Source organism: Heterodontus francisci, chromosome 17 (genome assembly GCF_036365525.1).
Source record: "Heterodontus francisci isolate sHetFra1 chromosome 17, sHetFra1.hap1, whole genome shotgun sequence".
Taxonomy (NCBI): Eukaryota; Metazoa; Chordata; class Chondrichthyes; order Heterodontiformes; family Heterodontidae; genus Heterodontus; species Heterodontus francisci.
Genome location: NC_090387.1, coordinates 61,048,177 through 61,065,967, shown reverse-complemented (window position 1 = coordinate 61,065,967; position 17,791 = coordinate 61,048,177). Strand labels below are relative to the sequence as shown.

The 17,791-nt window shown below is 40.5% G+C and overlaps 1 protein-coding gene across 3 annotated transcripts in view; it reads right to left on the bottom strand.

The window, feature by feature from the left end:
• Positions 1-1,612: 1,612 nt before the first annotated feature.
• LOC137378954 (nuclear factor of activated T-cells, cytoplasmic 3-like) overlaps positions 1,613-17,791 on the bottom strand; it is a 211,286-nt gene continuing 195,107 nt past the window's right edge. For all 3 annotated transcript variants that reach the window (XM_068049494.1, XM_068049496.1, XM_068049495.1), the window contains one exon: positions 1,613-5,071. In XM_068049494.1, coding sequence (XP_067905595.1) covers positions 4,950-5,071 — 122 coding nt within the window. In that variant the 3' untranslated portion in view covers positions 1,613-4,949. The remainder of the gene's footprint in view (positions 5,072-17,791) is intronic.

The window sequence follows — 17,791 nt, the reverse complement described above, 5'->3', positions numbered from 1 at the left end:
TGTTAGCAAATGAATTGGCAATTATTTCTTGAACATGCAGTGATGTCAGTTTTAAATACCCTTTCACAATGGCTACGACATAGGTGGTTGTACGTCAGCTTAATACACAATATTGGAATAAAATTAATAATGGAGACACCTTACTTTAGTTTAAAATGAAACAGTGGGAATTACAACTTAATTACACCTATATTTTTATATTACTTATAATCCTGTACAAATAGGAAGCAGTGACTTGAAACCTGCTTTAAAACATCAACAACCTGCAATTATATAGCACCTTTAACAAATAAAACATCTTAAGGTGCTTTGCAAGTGTCAAAAAAAAAGAAAAATTGGCATGGAGCCACTTTTGGAGCTATTCGGCCAAATGACCAAAAACTTGATCAAAGAGGTGGGTTTAAAGGAGTGTCTTAAAAGAGGAAAGAAGCGGAGAGATTTCGGGAGGGAATTCCATAGCTTAAGGCCTAGGTGGCAGCAGAAGACATAGCCGCCAATGGTAGAGTGATTAAGATCGGGAATGCCCAAGAGGCCACAATTGGCAGAGTGCAGAGATCTCAGGGGGCTGTAAGGTTAGAGAAGATCACAGAGATAGGGAGGGGTGAAACAATGGAGGGATTTGAAAACAAAGATGAGAATTATAAAATCAAGGCTTTGCTTAACTGGGAGCTAATGTAGATCAGCAAGCAGAGGGGAGATGGTTGAGCAGAACGTGATGCAAGTTCAAATACGGGAAGCAGAGTTTTGAATAAACTCAAGTTTGTGGAGGGTAGAACTAGGTAGGCTAGCCAGGAGTGCATTAGTTTTTTTTTAGTTTAGAGATACAGCACTGAAACAGGCCCTTCGGCCCACCGGGCCTGTGCCGACCATCAACCACCCATTTATACTAATCCTACACTAATCCCAGACACAGGAAGAACTTGCAAACTCCACACAGGCAGTACCCAGAATTGAACCCGGGTCGCTGCGGTGCTAACCACTGCGCCACTGTGCCGCCCATTGAAATAGCCAAGTCTAAAAGTAACAAAGGATGTGGGTTTCAGCAGCAGATGCAGCAAGGCAGAGTCAGAAAATATTAGAGGTGGAAATAGATGGCGATGGTGTGGATATGTGGTTGGAGGCTTATTTTGGGGTCAAATATAACACTAAGGTTACAAAGAGCCTGGTTCAGCCACAGACAGATGCCAGGGAGATGAATGGAGCCAGTAGCAAGGATCAGAGTTTGTGGCAAGGGTATGGAATTTGTGACGGGAACCGAAGACAATGGCTTCTGTCTTCCCAATGTTTAGTTGTAGGAAATTTCTACTTATCCAATACTGGATGTTGACAAGCAGTCTGACTGTTTAGAGACACTGGAGAGGTCAAGAGAGGTGTTGAAACTGCTGTTATAGTTTAAGACATCAACTGAACCATTTGATCAAGGACAATTTACTCTGTTATGAGTTATTTACTAGCAGCTTACATATTATTTGTTAGCATTAAAAACCTTTTCTTCCATAAAAAGAATGTGGAATTTACACTGAATTTGCAAAGAGTGAAATATATAGCAATTAGAAAGAAAATATTCAAGTCTTCTGCCTATATATCAAGTAACTAATAAAAACACTCAAGGTTACACATCTTACATTTTATTTAAACACTATGATTTAAGAGCCTAGGATGCAAGTTCTTTCATTTGTATGTCTCTCAACAGCACAGCAATCTTAAAATTCCTTACAAAATTTTTTAATACAAAATGTACATGAAATTACAAGGCTCTGTAAACATCTGCAAAACAGTTGACTTAGCCTGTAGTAGTTTTGCTCCTTCTACAAAACGTACAATTGTTGAACAAATCCAACGATTAGGAATGACATCTGTTTTGAGTATCAAAAATAGAGTTTTAAAGCAAGTGTTCACACCAGCAAATGAAAGTTTTTATTCTTTGGTTAAAAAAAAGGATGACAGTTCCATTGACACAGTAATGTTTTCCCAAGGATGAACATAATTGCACTGAAGCCAGTTTCAGTTCCAAATTATACAATCCTATTCCATCCTTTTTGTAACTAACATGATTATAATCCAGTACCCTTAATGTAGTTTATTTTACTGAAATGAAACCACAGTTCATTGAAATTTACAGATATTTTTTCTTGCAGTTTTTGAACAAAATAAGAATTAAGGCTTTCCTACAGCTTTTCAAACATTCTATACAAAGTCAGGAAACATTTTTTGAAATACACATAGTATAGAGGGTACCACACATATCAGCTTATTTCTTTTTTGTGCATGCCACCAACAGGTCAAAACCCCAATGCGCTGTTTACAAACCTGAATTTGTGTAGCCTAATTAGTCTGTGCTTTTACAACAAATGATTGAAACAACTGAGATTCACTTCTACACTCCTATGAAAGATTTAAAGCAATAAACTGAAGTTTTATTAAGACCCTTGTATGTAATCGTTGACAAAGCAGATACATAGAAGAAAAGTGGTTGTCCACAGCTATAGGTTTTTTAGGATTTTATTTTATTTTTTTAAAAAGCAGTTCTAGAATTTCAACATCTTCAGGCGACAAGGTTATTTGAAGGCATCAGGAGGTTCAGTGCATAGGATTTTCTGGGGTTTGTACGGGCTTCCGTACACTAGTACAGTACAGCTTCATAAGTCACTCCAAAGGATTTGCAAAGAAAACTCAGATGGTATGCCAGTCATTACAAACTCCACATGCTATGATATCCAAGGTCAAAAGCTAAGGCAGGAAAACAGTTTTTAAGTTTTTATAGATTTCTTTATGCAGTAAGTGCTAGATATATTGTGAAATAAAACATGCCTGAACAATATATGGTACTGGTTCAGTATAGGAAGATGAAAGCAACTGAACCTTTCGCTACCACATAAGCGCCATCTGACATTAAGAGTGATATTCAGCTCAGAGCTTCCTATTAGGGAGAGCAGTGGCATTAAAAAATTATCCTGCTCAGTTAACCATTTTATATATTTTTTTAGAATAATGGTTTTAACGGTATCTAACCAAGCAATATAATAATAATTATTTGGCAGTTAAAAGGTCAACCCTAAACTCAAAAACTCACAACATAAAGACTCCCAATTAACTACGAATAGGACTTTTCACTGGTCCCAAAGCAATCTGAATTGTGTTCAGACATATGCTTTTCTTTTATGATGGGCAGTAAAATTAAACATTCTCATGTGTTGTTCTTAAATTCCTCATGTATGGTGCAGATTAATTTTGCATTTAACAAGCAGTTTCAGAAGCATGACAAGCAAATAAAAAACAGAATTTATTACGCTGACAAAAATAAAAGCAACCTTTGTTTCAGCTTTTATATTACATCATCCCCTGCCTCGGTCTTTAAACTGCATTTATGCTATTTCATAAAACAGCCTCAGAGTGTGCTTCAACAGATACAAACTGGCCTATGAATGGAGTTGCAGCATTTGTATTCAATTTGTTTTTATTTTAAATATTTAGACTGGTATCCTGTATCAGTGACAATTGCATTGTTTTTATAAATAGTTGATTAGGGATGCTAAGAGGCTGTTAATAAGGTGCCAAACAGGATTTCAGCTATTAAGTGCCAGTTCTTTGTATACTGCATAATTTCACTGGGATGAAAAACACATAAGGTGTCTCTCAATATTTCCACTGTACCAAAAGCAATGCTATAAATTATAGGTACAAATACAATCATTTTAAATGTAAACCAGAATATATCTAGTCTAAAGAATCCTAATCATAAATCAGATTACCAGCACTGCTGTGTGAATAAAACACTAGTTTCCTTCCCACTGTCCATTTTGCACACACAGCTTATATGACAGCTTCTTTGTAGGACCTGCTTGATTTTGTCAGCTAGTGGAGATACAGGAGTTACATAGGCTATTGCAAATGACCAAAACACTTTAAAAGCACTTGAAATCCTCTGCAAACTTTAGTTATTTAACTTATTGCATTTCAATGACTTCAACTTAAATCCTGTACATAGTAAAAGTTACTTATTCCAGGAGCTCCATTACAAAATGGATCAGTTCTATGAAAGCTTATGACAAATTCTAAAAGCTAAATTAGTAAGGCGCTTGTATTTGTGCTAACTTAAAGTGTAGAGAAACGTACCTACAAAGTTTCAAAAACCCCTTGAATTTGGAATGTTGTGTGCCCCTCCTTCCTTGACCACATATTTCCATGATGGAATGGTCTGTCGAATCTACAAGATACCATTTTAAGTTTAGAAACAAATGCAGTACTACATTTGGCTTTGCTTCCTACTAACAAAGAATTGTTAGTCATTTTACATGACGGCTTCCATGACATTGGCTACACTGGACTGGCTTTCTTGTCTCTGGAAGTTTTCATTTTCAAGAACCTTTGCACAGCCTACAAGCTTAAGCACTCTTCAGGATGACAAAATGCAGAATATGTTACTACTGACAGCATTTCTTTTATCATCCATTTATATTACCACCAAAGTATTGACCTTACTAAACCCCTTTTTAGCTTAAAATATGCGTAATATTTACAGTAGATACTACAGCAGAAAATCCTCTTAATTGTGGAAAAAAAACACGATTCGTATACTGTATATTACTTGAATTAATCTACTAAAGGAGAGCCACCTCTCTAAATGCATTCCTAATGTAGATTAAAGTCACTTATATGTTTTTTCAGAAATATTTGCCTGTTGTAGTGAAATGCAGGTAACAGGAGACGACATTTGTCGAGCATTACGATGTGGGACTGACACCGTATGGTTCAGTTTCAGTATAGAACTGCAGCACCCTGTATAGGAACTACGCAAAGATCCACTGTTCCAGTTTATAAAGGCCACAATGTTGGAAGCACAACAATTTTTTTCTTTGAGGGGGGTGGCGGCGGGAAGGGGTTGATGTTGGGCATCAGTCTGGTGAAAAACAGCAAGACAACAGAAGACGTGGTGTTTGTAATCGACATCAGACTCCCTCAGGTATTCCACTTTCCAAAGCTCCAGGGCAGACACACTGTGATTGGGCATGCACTGCTGTTGCACGAGAAGTTGGAATCTGTGACATATCTCTTCCTATAATTTCATTCACTAGAAAGAAAAAAAAAGAGTCATTTCTAGGTATAGATGATAACTAAGGCATAGAAATTGCCACAATCATAAAAAGTTAAGTATAGCATTCAGAATTATGCACATGTATTTTAGTAGACATTTTTACAAATCAAATCATTACATAATTAATTTGAACATTTTGTCCAAACCGGTTTTAAATATTAAACATCACTGGAGGCACTATCTTGAAAAAACTGATTCTAACAGTAAGATGATGAATTGACATCAGCAAACTCATCATTTACCCTAGTGCTGCATGCTACCCTCTGTTTTCTCACATTACTAGGTTCATTTAGTCCATTTATATTACACAGTACCACTTCAAGTTGAAATTGATTTTGCAAAGCTCTGGAATTTGAGTAGAGGTGGATTTCAGAGCACTGGTGTAAACACAAAAGCAACTTTCACAAGTCAAGCTTATACAAGTGCAGTTATTTAAGAACTCTTATTTTTCTGACAGTTAACTTTTCCCACTAAGTCCACACAGGTCACTGATGCAAACTTCCTACATTTCTAGCTTGTGCGATGGACTGATTACTCAGCCTATCTGTAGCCACAAAAAGTGCTATTTATGGCTTTTTGAAAAACCATCTTTAGAGTGCAGAGGTAATTGGCACTTGCATTTACAGTACAGCTCCACTGGATTGCATGTGGCCTCACTACTTCAATGGAAAGGTTAAGGGGTGATTTAATTAAAATTTTCACAATATTAAGGGGAGCTGATAGTTGCTCCCAATCTAACCTATTACCACTAGTTGGGGAGTTTATGACTAGGGGGCATTGTTAGAAAAAATTAGGGCTAGACACTTCGGGAGTGAAATTAGGAACAATTCTTCATGAAAGTTTGGAACTCTTTTCTATAAATGGCAATTGATGCTAGATCAATTGTTAATTTTAAAATTAAGCGAAAGATTTTGGTTAGCCAAAAGTATTAAGGGATATAGGGCAAAGGAGAAATATATGGAGTTATGTCACAGATCAGCCATGATTTCTTTGAATGGCGGAACAGGCTCGAGGGGCTAAATGCCCTACTCCTGTTCCTATATTCCTAAATGCAGCATGCCATTTCCCATCTGATCAAGCATCGCTGGTTTAAAAAAAAGTAAATAAATTTAATTTGATTAGAATGGTTTTTAAACTTGCGTTTTTTAAAAAACGCACCCCAATGATTAAAATCACTTCTAGTAACAATTCAATTCTTGAAGGAAAATTTGTGGCTTATGCTAGAGCATGGCTACCCGACCCCGACCAGACCTGACGACACATGTCGGGTCCGGGTCCGGTCTCTCTTGTGTCCAGCATTCAGGGTCGGGCCGGGCCGGGTACAGTGTTGCCTATTGCTCAGGGAGGGAAAGGGAAGTAAGCTTCAAAATTTGAACAGCTGGGACGTCAAGTTGGGAAACGTGCATCCGGACTCCGCACTAGTCTGCCCCCATCCGTACGATTCTGCAGGAATAGCCTGCTGCCGGAACGGAGGATCACAATATTTGGACAAGGTACAGCACAACCTCTGATATAATTAACTTCATTCCGGTAGTCGGGTCGGGCGCAGGAAAAAAAATCAAAGGACTCAGGCCCAGGTCGGGTTTCAATTGCATACCTGAGCAGGCCTTTAGTTCATGCTGCAAGTACACAGGAACATGTTTAACATGCTATTCTAATGAGAACTTAAGGCATCTTTAGTATTTATTAAGAATCAGTGTACAACAGCTGGTCAAGTCTGAGTTATTAGTAAGTTTACAGCAATTCAAACAGATAAACAAATATTAGCAAGAAATCTGAGGCTTTAAAAAAGACAAAATCTTGCATTATTTACCTAGAAAAGAAAAAAATAATTACTATGAAAAATTCAGTAGAAGCATTATAGAAATCTTCCTGCCCATTGAATTCTTGACCAAATGGAACTTGATGTTTTTCCTTTTAAGAAAGTTAATACATTTTAATCAAAAATGGAGATCATAAAGATTAAATATTTATGTCTATAAAGTCAATGACTAATACTTTCACAAACATAAATCTACATATATTACAGAACAATTTTCTACTGACCACTGCTGTAGAGCATCAGGACAATTTGTTTCTGTACTGAGTGGACCAATCTACTCTTTCATTACATGCTTTGTGGCTTTCAGAGGAAACAGTAGGGTGTTGTAGACAAGGGTACAGATAAAGATGTCAATTCTTTGAATCAATGAGTGTAGGTGGTTGAAAACAAGCCAATGACGTCAGTGTGTTGCATTTTTTATGGTCAGTTGAGGCCAAATGAAGTAAAATGTAATTGTTCTGGGGGGTAAATTTGTTATACAAACTTAAAATGCTATGCACTGAAAAAAATTATACACTTAATGTGCATCAAGTTAATCAAATGAGCCACAAACATGCGATTGGAGTTATGCTGAAACTTTCTATCACTAAAAATATAAAAACTTGAGAAATATTTTGCATTAAGAACAGACTTTTGGAAAAGATTACAAGTCTATGCGTTACTTCAGCTTTGTTTTTTTTCTTTTGGGCCTCCTTATCTCGAGAGACAATGGATACGCGCCTGGAGGTGGTCAGTGGTTTGTGAAGCAGCGCCTGGAGTGGCTATAAAGGCCAATTCTGGAGTGACAGGCTCTTCCACAGGTGCTGCAGAGAAATTTGTTTGTTGGGGCTGTTGCACAGTTGGCTCTCCCCTTGCGCCTCTGTCTTTTATCCTGCCAACTACTAAGTCTCTTCGACTCGCCACAATTTAGCCCTGTCTTTATGGCTGCCCGCCAGCTCTGGCGAATGCTGGCAACTGACTCCCACGACTTGTGATCAATGTCACACGATTTCATGTCGCGTTTGCAGACGTCTTTATAACGGAGACATGGACGGCCGGTGGGTCTGATACCAGTGGCGAGCTCGCTGTACAATGTGTCTTTGGGGATCCTGCCATCTTCCATGCGGCTCACATGGCCAAGCCATCTCAAGCGCCGCTGACTCAGTAGTGTGTATAAGCTGGGGATGTTGGCCGCTTCAAGGACTTCTGTGTTGGAGATATAGTCCTGCCACCTGATGCCAAGTATTCTCCGAAGGCAGCGAAGATGGAATGAATTGAGACGTCGCTCTTGGCTGGCATACGTTGTCCAGGCCTCGCTGCCGTAGAGCAAGGTACTGAGGACACAGGCCTGATACACTCGGACTTTTGTGTTCCGTGTCAGTGCGCCATTTTCCCACACTCTCTTGGCCAGTCTGAACATAGCAGTGGAAGCCTTACCCATGCGCTTGTTGATTTCTGCATCTAGAGACAGGTTACTGGTGATAGTTGAGCCTAGGTAGGTGAACTCTTGAACCACTTCCAGAGCGTGGTCGCCAATATTGATGGATGGAGCATTTCTGACATCCTGCCCCATGATGTTCGTTTTCTTGAGGCTGATGGTTAGGCCAAATTCATTGCAGGCAGACGCAAACCTGTCGATGAGACTCTGCAGGCATTCTTCAGTGTGAGATGTTAAAGCAGCATCGTCAGCAAAGAGGAGTTCTCTGATGAGGACTTTCCGTACTTTGGACTTCGCTCTTAGACGGGCAAGGTTGAACAACCTGCCCCCTGATCTTGTGTGGAGGAAAATTCCTTCTTCAGAGGATTTGAACGCATGTGAAAGCAGCAGGGAGAAGAAAATCCCAAAAAGTGTGGGTGCGAGAACACAGCCCTGTTTCACACCACTCAGGATAGGAAAGGGCTCTGATGAGGAGCCACCATGTTGAATTGTGCCTTTCATATTGTCATGGAATGAGGTGATGATACTTAGTAGCTTTGGTGGACATCCGATCTTTTCTAGTAGTCTGAAGAGACCACGTCTGCTGACGAGGTCAAAGGCTTTGGTGAGATCAATGAAAGCAATGTAGAGGGGCATCTGTTGTTCACGGCATTTCTCCTGTATCTGACGAAGGGAGAACAGCATGTCAATAGTCGATCTCTCTGCACGAAAGCCACACTGTGCCTCAGGGTAGACGCGCTCGGCCAGCTTCTGGAGCCTGTTCAGAGCGACTCGAGCAAAGACTTTCCCCACTATGCTGAGCAGGGAGATTCCACGGTAGTTGTTGCAGTCACCGCGGTCACCTTTGTTTTTATAGAGGGTGATGATGTTGGCATCGCGCATGTCCTGGGGTACTGCTCCCTCGTCCCAGCACAGGCATAGCAGTTCATATTTTGCATTAAGAACAGACTTTTGGAAAAGATTACAAGTCTATGCGTTACTTCAGCTTTGTTTAATACATTAGGAATACTACAATACTTCTATTTTCTAATTGTGAAAGCATGCCTCCTGTCCACTATGCTTCAAATCCAATTAAAAAGTGTATTCTAGTTAGGCGCATTCGAGAATACAGCCCAAGGGGAGAATAATATTGTTAGATAAGAGTAGTGTAATTGCTTTACAACTTGGAATGGAACTAGTGAATATTTCATTCAGTTTGTTCATTTGAACAAAGATTATAATGGCTCACGTGTCGACAATGCTTGCCATCAACTGATGAAGAATTAGAACTCATTTCAAAAATCTAATTTCATGAAATAGGTTGATTGCGAAGGCTCTGCAAATAGCAGATTTGAGTGCCATATAAAATCCCACATTCTTTGAATGAGTCTCATGGATACAGCTCAATAATTACATCTATATCTACTAATGGTCATAATGATGTCCAGCAGGGGAACCAGAAAAGTACACAACGACACTTCATCTCATCTCTCCATCTGTCTTCTATATGATCAAAAAACATTCATTCTAAACATAGCACAAGACTTAAGTATCTGCCTGTAACGTAGGCGCCCACCTGCCACGAATGGGGCACATATATTTCACCACATGGACATTAAATTTTAAAATTGTTGCTGGGAAGGAAAGAAAGCCTATTACAAGGGATTGCCAAGCCCGAGTGGAAAGACATTTGCATAGTAACAGTGTTTGGAAAGGACAAAGGGGCCACTCCCTGCTCCCCCAATACACAGAACACGTGGTCAGACCAGTTTAGTCACATGACTAACTGGCTGTCCGAGTTTTTTTAATTTGAACTTGCCACAGAGAATTTGAACTCAGAAAGCTGTTTGCTCCTGGACTGAAAAGATCGCTCTCTGTCTGCTCCCATCTCTTTCTCAGGGAACTGAAGACCATTGAAGAAACATAAACCCCAAGAGAGGAGAGTCTCCTACAGTGCACAAGGTTTCAGAATAATACTAGGCCCCAACGAAAAGCAAGAATTACCTACAAGCAAGAACCACCTACAAAAGGACTAGTGAGCTAGAAGCACAGTAACAAGAAACTCTTCTGATATTGCCTCAAACCTCTCCACTATTTTTCTTATGCTCTTTTCTGTCTCTATTTGCATGTGCGTATTGCGTACGCATGCTAGCGTGTAGCGCAGCGTATATCCGTAAGCATTAATTGAATTAGAGTTGAAGTTTACGTTTTAATAAATTTCACTTTTCTTCTTTAAACCTAAGGCGGCCTGTTGGTGCTCATTTCTTTGCCTTATAATTGGAAAGCGGTGAACAAGGATTCACCAAGAGGGAGCTCAAAACACTTTCAAAATTGAAACCCAGGTACAATACAGACCAGGTGAAGGCAGAAAGAGACCCCTTGACACGTTTCTCGCCTGGTTGTAACGGAAATTTGGGTGCTCGTGACCAGAATTTTACCCGTAGACAAACGACAGAAATTGGAAGTGGGAAGCCAAATTGTTACCAATCAAAAAAGAGCAAGATTAATATGGGTTTTCTTGTGGTTGTGTGTGATTGAATACTAACATGTCTGCAACTGAAGCGAGTAGCTCTCCAAGCCAGGGTGAAGTAACTTGGGATAAGTCTATGGAGGAGTTGAGGAAAATGGCTGAGCTGTGTGGGATCACTGTACATGGCAAAGCTAGGAAGTCTGAACTCCTAAGGCCAACCATTTTTCCCTTGAATCTGAAGAGGCAGAAACAGGATTAGAAGCAGACTCCGACAGGGTATTGTTAGCAAAGGTACAACTGGAACAGAGGAAACTTGAATTTGAGTAAAGAGAGAGGGAGAAAGAAAGAGCCTTCCAGAAGGAATGTGGAACAATTGAAAGGCAGGAGAGAGAGAGGGAGAAAGAATATTCCAGAAGGAATGTGAAGAAAGAGAGTTGAAGTGGCTTGAGTTAACTAGGGGGCGACAGAGTAACTCCAGTGAAAGCATGGCCAATATGGAGGAGCAGAATTCAGGGCTGGGTCCAAAATTGTTAAAACTTGCTCAATTAATTCCAAAATTCAATTAGGAAGATGTGAAAGCGCTGTTTGTGTCTTTTGAGAAACTAGCAAGGCAGCTAAAATGGCCAGCTGAGACCTGGTCTCTTTTAATACAAGGCAAGCTAACTCGAAAAGCCCTCGAGGTTTATTCCTTGTTGCCAGATGAGAGTTCATCAAATCATGAACTGACTAAAAATGCTATCCTCGGGGCATATGAAATAGTACCCGAAGCCTACCGCCAAAAGTTTAGAGCCCTCAAATAGTAAGCTAATAAAACTTATCTGGAGTTTGAAAGAAGAAAGAAGCTGGCTTTTGACCAGTGACAGAGGGCTGTTAAAATACAGCTCAGCTATGAGCATCTCAGGGAAGTAATTTTGTTACAGGAATTTAAAAACGTTCTCCCACTCACAATAAAGACCCATGTAGAGCAGCAGTGGGTTCAGGGAGCCCGGCAAGTGGCCCTTCTGGCCAATGAGTTTGCTTTAATTTATAAGTCAGTTTCCCAGGGAGAACCTTTCCTAATCAGCCCCACAAATCCAAAAAGGACAAAGGTTGGGAAGATGATCTCTGCCCAGGCAGTCCTGGGAGAGAAAGGAAAGCAGGAGACACAAGGGGCCCTCCTCCAGCCAAAAAGGAAGGTGCTGTGAGCAGCTGTGAGACCCAGAGACCTATGTGCTTCCATTGTAATAAAGCAGGGCATTTAAAAGCTGACTGCTCGAAACTAAAGGGGAAACTAGTGGGGGTAATCAGGGCACACCCGCTCGGTGAAGACGGGGAACTGATGCAAAGCACAGCAGAACAAGCTGCAGTAAGAGTGCAACCCAGGAAGCTTACTGCGGCCAGTGCAGGAACAAGGTTTCAGAAGCCCCACGAAAAGCAAGAATTACCGACAAGCAAGAACTACCTACAAAAGGACAAGTAGTGAGCTAGGAGCACAGTAGCAAGAAACTCTTCAGAGATTGCCTCAAACCTCTCCACTATTTTTCTTCTGCTCTTTTCTGTCTCTATTTGCATGTGCGTGTCGTGTATGCATGCTATCATGGGGCGTGGCACGTATCCATAGGCATTAACCGAATTAGAGTTTAAGTTTATGTTTTAATAAATTTTACTTTTGTTCTTTAAACCTAAGAAGGCCTGTTTGCGCTCATTTCTTTGCCTTATAATTGGAAAGCGGTGAACAAGGATTCACCAAGGAGGAGCTAAAAACACTGTTTAAAAATTAAAACCCTGTCACAATAAGATCAGGTGAAGGCTGAAAGACACCCCTAGACACCTTTCGCACCTGGTCGTAACATTGCCATAGAACTTAAAATATCTTTTTGGCTTGAACCTGACCATAGCGATAATGTTAGAAGATATTTGACCACATATTGTTCATGTGAACCACTCAGATGTCGAAAACACTAGGTCATAATTAGTAAATGACACTGCCACGCAATAGATTAGAGTATCTGCATTTTGGAACACAAGACCTGCCAAAAATTAAGCCCTTGATTTTAGCTATGTCAGAGCCAAAGTACCATATGGTGATCAAACTCTCAAAGAAAAAAAGGATGGCAAACGCTGACATTGGAGAAAGCTCAGATGATCTCAAGCTCAAGTGGACAGAAGAGCCTTTACAAAGGAAAGACAGAAAAGGAAACTTGATGCTTCATTTCATATTCTGCTAAGATGTTATTAACTCCATCTTGCAATTTTTATAATTGCTGCATGGATGATCTATCATACGTATTTAAAATGTAAGAGAAGGCAATGATTGAAAAAAAAAAGCTGATCCTGAAATAAGAATTATCTGAAATTTAATCTCAGCTTTATTTTATATCATTACCAATTTTCTCCTCTTTCTTCAGCCCTCATCCCAGCCCCCACGCCCCCAAAATACTGATTCCCAGTTATGGAAATTCTTCATGGGTACTAGGCGCTGCCCCATGGTACCGCTCCTAAATGGCCACTACTGACATTGATACCGACAGTGAATGTGAGTAGACTATTCAACCACATGGCCCAACACAGAAAAGCCAAATTTCTATCTTAATCAATATCCACGCACAGGCACTTTTCAACAGAAATTAGTGAATAATGATCAGGTGAGAACTCTGCTTTTTTCCCTTATGGTCCAAGAAAGTCCAGGTCAGCAACCGTTGCTTCCTCTATCAATTTAGTATTTTATAGATATGGTAGGTAATAAGGGAACTATTACCATAAATGACAGAAACTGTAACAATGACGCATGAAGAGCAAATCCTTTTAGATCTCCCTACATGATCTGAATGCATTTCATTAATGGTAGTGTTTAAATATTAATTAAATTCTAAGCATTGTAAACATAGAGAGAGCACCTTCATTGGGTTTTAAAAAACATACTTTAAATACCCAGATGATAAAAATAAACTTGGATTAAAGTCTGTGGATAGTTGTATGGTAAACTGTATTTAGACAGGGCACAATGGAGTCACAAGACCGTGAATAATATTTGGTCTGGTCTGTGTGAACATGGCATGTTTATACGACGTCAGGGCTTAATGTGATTGCGAGGCTGAATTCAGAAGAGCCATGCTATTTACATTTCAAATCCTTAGCAGCGCAACTCCACAGAAGCTCTGTTCATTCCTTTTTGTGCCATATAGTCTAATAAGTTGTGGGAGTTTGTGCTGAAAAATTGAAATTTCCAATAATTTAAATTAAGTGTCTTGGAATTAAAAAAGGAGTAAACTGTATATAATGACACCAATTAAATGTTTAGGCCACAATGATGATTCATTTTGTGGGAAACACTTCACTCTGTAGACGTTCTGCATTGTTCCTTGTGATAAACTATCCTTGGTACTGTTGGATCGCCTCTTGTTCTGGAAAACGGCCCCAACAATAACTGAATGAGTTGTCTTCTCATGGAGATGCCCTCGTGCAGTTGAAGATGTTATAAAGTTTTGATCTACAAGTCAGTCAGGTGCTGTGCTAACGGAGCCAAAATCATGTAACATTCATATAGGGGCAGGGGAATATTCTTGCCTGTTTGTTGATACTATAAACCATAGTTACATTGTCCGTACATATCCTGTCTTTTCTGAACTATGTCCTTGTGCTAGGTCAGCAGTCACACAAATCATCCTTCCATTCTGTGCATGTCAGGAGTATTATGGGGGCCAATCACAGACCCTCCAGGGTTCCTCATTCAGAAAGGGAGATAGTCAACACAATTGGATGGTGAAGAGGGCTGCGGAGATGATAGCAGCACATTTGAGCTGCGACCATCAGAGGAGGTAACTTGGTTCATTTCAGCTGGCTAAGAGCTATTAAAAGATGCACATATTTAAATGTTCTGCAATATCATCTTTGCATTTCTACTTGGGTGACTTGCGGCAAAATAGATTATTTTACTAAAGTTTTCTTGAATAACGTGAATCAAATAAAATTGACATGTCTCAATAACCGTAAAACAAATTTTGCCACTGTGACATTTCAAAAAGTCAGAAATTGAACAGCTCAATGGGTCATTTTCGAATGTCCAATTTTGACACAAGTTTCCTTCTCAGAGCGATAGCCCCACTTAGCTAAGTTCAGAAAACTTGTTACAGGTTGACTTGGCGAACCCCACATGTGTGCAGGAGTACTGAATGCCAACCATACAATTTTCCAGCAATTAAAGAGCACTGACAGCTTTCTGCTGCATGGGTAATTAGGACCACCTGACCAGATACAGCACTGGATTGTATGGTTATTTGCAGCCAACTGAGGAGAATCACAGCCTCCTGTATTATTTCTACATCTCCAAATCACAATCATGAGCCAGACTGGTTGGCTATTCAGCAATAATGCTCTGGTGTTGCAAATATTAGAACCAGCACTAGGAAAGATGGCACAACTCACCTTAATGGATGGAATTTGTTGTCCTGCCACGCAGAAAATAGCAGCCACCCCACATGGGAGCCGCGCCGCCGCGTAGCCACTTAACATATTGAAGACAACTGCAACCCCCCCCCCCCGCCCCACCCCCCAATCATGTGGCTGGGGCAGCATTGGTGACGCCATTCACAGCGTCATCCAATTTCGGAGCGGGGGCTGGTGTCATTTTTGAAAGGCTGCCAGTCCTGCAAACAGTTCTAAATAATGCAGAGTTGACCGCTTCCCCCCCCATACACTAAATAATGCAGAGTTGACCCCTTCCCCCCATACACTAAATAATGCAGAGTTGACCCCTTCCCCCCATACACGAAATAATGCAGAGTTGACCCCTTCCCCCCATACACTAAATAATGCAGAGTTGACCCCTTCCCCCCATACACTAAATAATGCAGAGTTGACCCCTTCCCCCATACACTAAATAATGCAGAGTTGACCCCTTCCCCCCATACACTAAATAATGCAGAGTTGACCCCTTCCCCCCATACACTAAATAATGCAGAGTTGACCCCATCCCCCCATACACTAAATAATGCAGAGTTGACCCCTTCCCCCCATACACTAAATAATGCAGAGTTGACCCCATCCCCCCATACACTAAATAATGCAGAGTTGACCCCTTCCCCACTTCGGCGCCAGCTTCTCCTGGATGGGAAAGTGAAGGTGTGTGAGTGCCACATGACATGCTCAAAATTGGGAACTGAAGGTAAGATCGTGGGGAATTAAGTTTAAATTTATGCAGAGCGGTATTTTAAATAAGTAGGCTCCCGCAGAGTGGTGGAGGTGCAGCCGCCGCCAGGAAGATCGGGCCCAGCAATCCCGGTGTTGGGCTCCATAGTGGCCACTGCCGCTCCAATTCTCTGCATACCCCTCCCACCGCCACGAAACCCAACATCGGCTGGGAACAAAATCCAGCCCAAAATGTGTAACTGTTTTGCTAGCATCCTCCTGACCACACATACTGATACACCCTTTACCCTTTTTATCTTATTTCTGTAAAACATAAAAGTGAAACTATTTGACAGCTGAATGCTTCTGACGTGACATAATTGGTGCTATGCAATTACATTTGTAAATACTTATCTCCATGAGAAATTACACACATATTTCAGTGTATATAAGACAGAAGTCCTTGAAGCGGCCAACATCCCCAGCTTATACACACTACTGAGTCAGCGGCGCTTGAGATGGCTTGGCCATGTGAGCCGCATGGAAGATGGCAGGATCCCCAAAGGCACATTGTACAGCGAGCTCGCCACTGGTATCAGACCCACCGGCCGTCCATGCCTCCGTTATAAAGACGTCTGCAAACGCGACATGAAATCGTGTGACATTGATCACAAGTCGTGGGAGTCAGTTGCCAGCATTCGCCAGAGCTGGCGGGCAGCCATAAAGACAGGGCTAAATTGTGGCGAGTCGAAGAGACTTAGTAGTTGGCAGGAAAAAAGACAGAGGCGCAAGGGGAGAGCCAACTGTGCAACAGCCCCAACAAACAAATTTCTCTGCAGCACCTGTGGAAGAGCCTGTCACTCCAGAATTGGCCTTTATAGCCACTCCAGGCGCTGCTTCACAAACCACTGACCACCTCCAGGCGCGTATCCATTGTCTCTCGAGATAAGGAGGCCCAAAAGAATATAAATAAAGGGAAAAAATTCTAAGCAAACTTGGTCCAGCAAGCTAACACAATTGCATAAGTGTATACACATTAAAATGTGCAAAATACGAAAACGAAGACATTTCTAACCCTTTCAAAACGGATGGGATTCTTGGAAGGACAAGTGATCCTTCGGAAGATTTTAAAGATTTATTCTGTTTGTAATGTACATCCAGTGGATATGCTTTTAAAGATTTAGCTGCAGGCCAAGTAATTTCAGGTAAAACAGAATATGGAATTTTTTTTACTCTACCAAAGTCACTAGTAAAATGAAAATTATGAATTATTTGAAATTACATTTGAACAGGAGATGCTGTTTTAGAAGGGCTTGTGTGGTGAAAGATAATGAACAAACCCAATAAACCACCTGCAACCCAGGATCCTTTTTATATGTTAGTTTGCTGACTCAAATTTGCTTAATCAACAACCTCTTTTATCCTTTATACACTGTGCATGAAACACCTGCTTCTGCAAAAGCACAGTCAAAGGATGCATTATTGTCAATGCTTCCAAATAGTTGATGAGTGTCAGAAATACATGGCACTGAATCAATAATTGAGTAGCTTGTTAAGCTACAATCATGTTTTCGGTATCTGAGCAAAAATGTAACCCTATTCCCTGTAGGTGAAAATTTTAATCACAAAATACTTAGCTCAATTTAGTTTGCTCACAGTGCACTGTTACTGATGGAAAAATACTAGTCATCCTGTGTTTGTGCCATTAACTCCACCTTTTTAAAATTAAATGAGGAATCCTCCACAGAGGAAATAAATCCACATTTGTGTTTCTATTCTCCTGGGTCCTTTTTGTTATCAACTTAAGCAATATTCACGATGCCGTGCTTCATGTCACTAAGTTGAAGTGATGAAAGAAGGAAAAAAAATTATCTGGTTTTCAACTCTGTTCACTTAAACAAC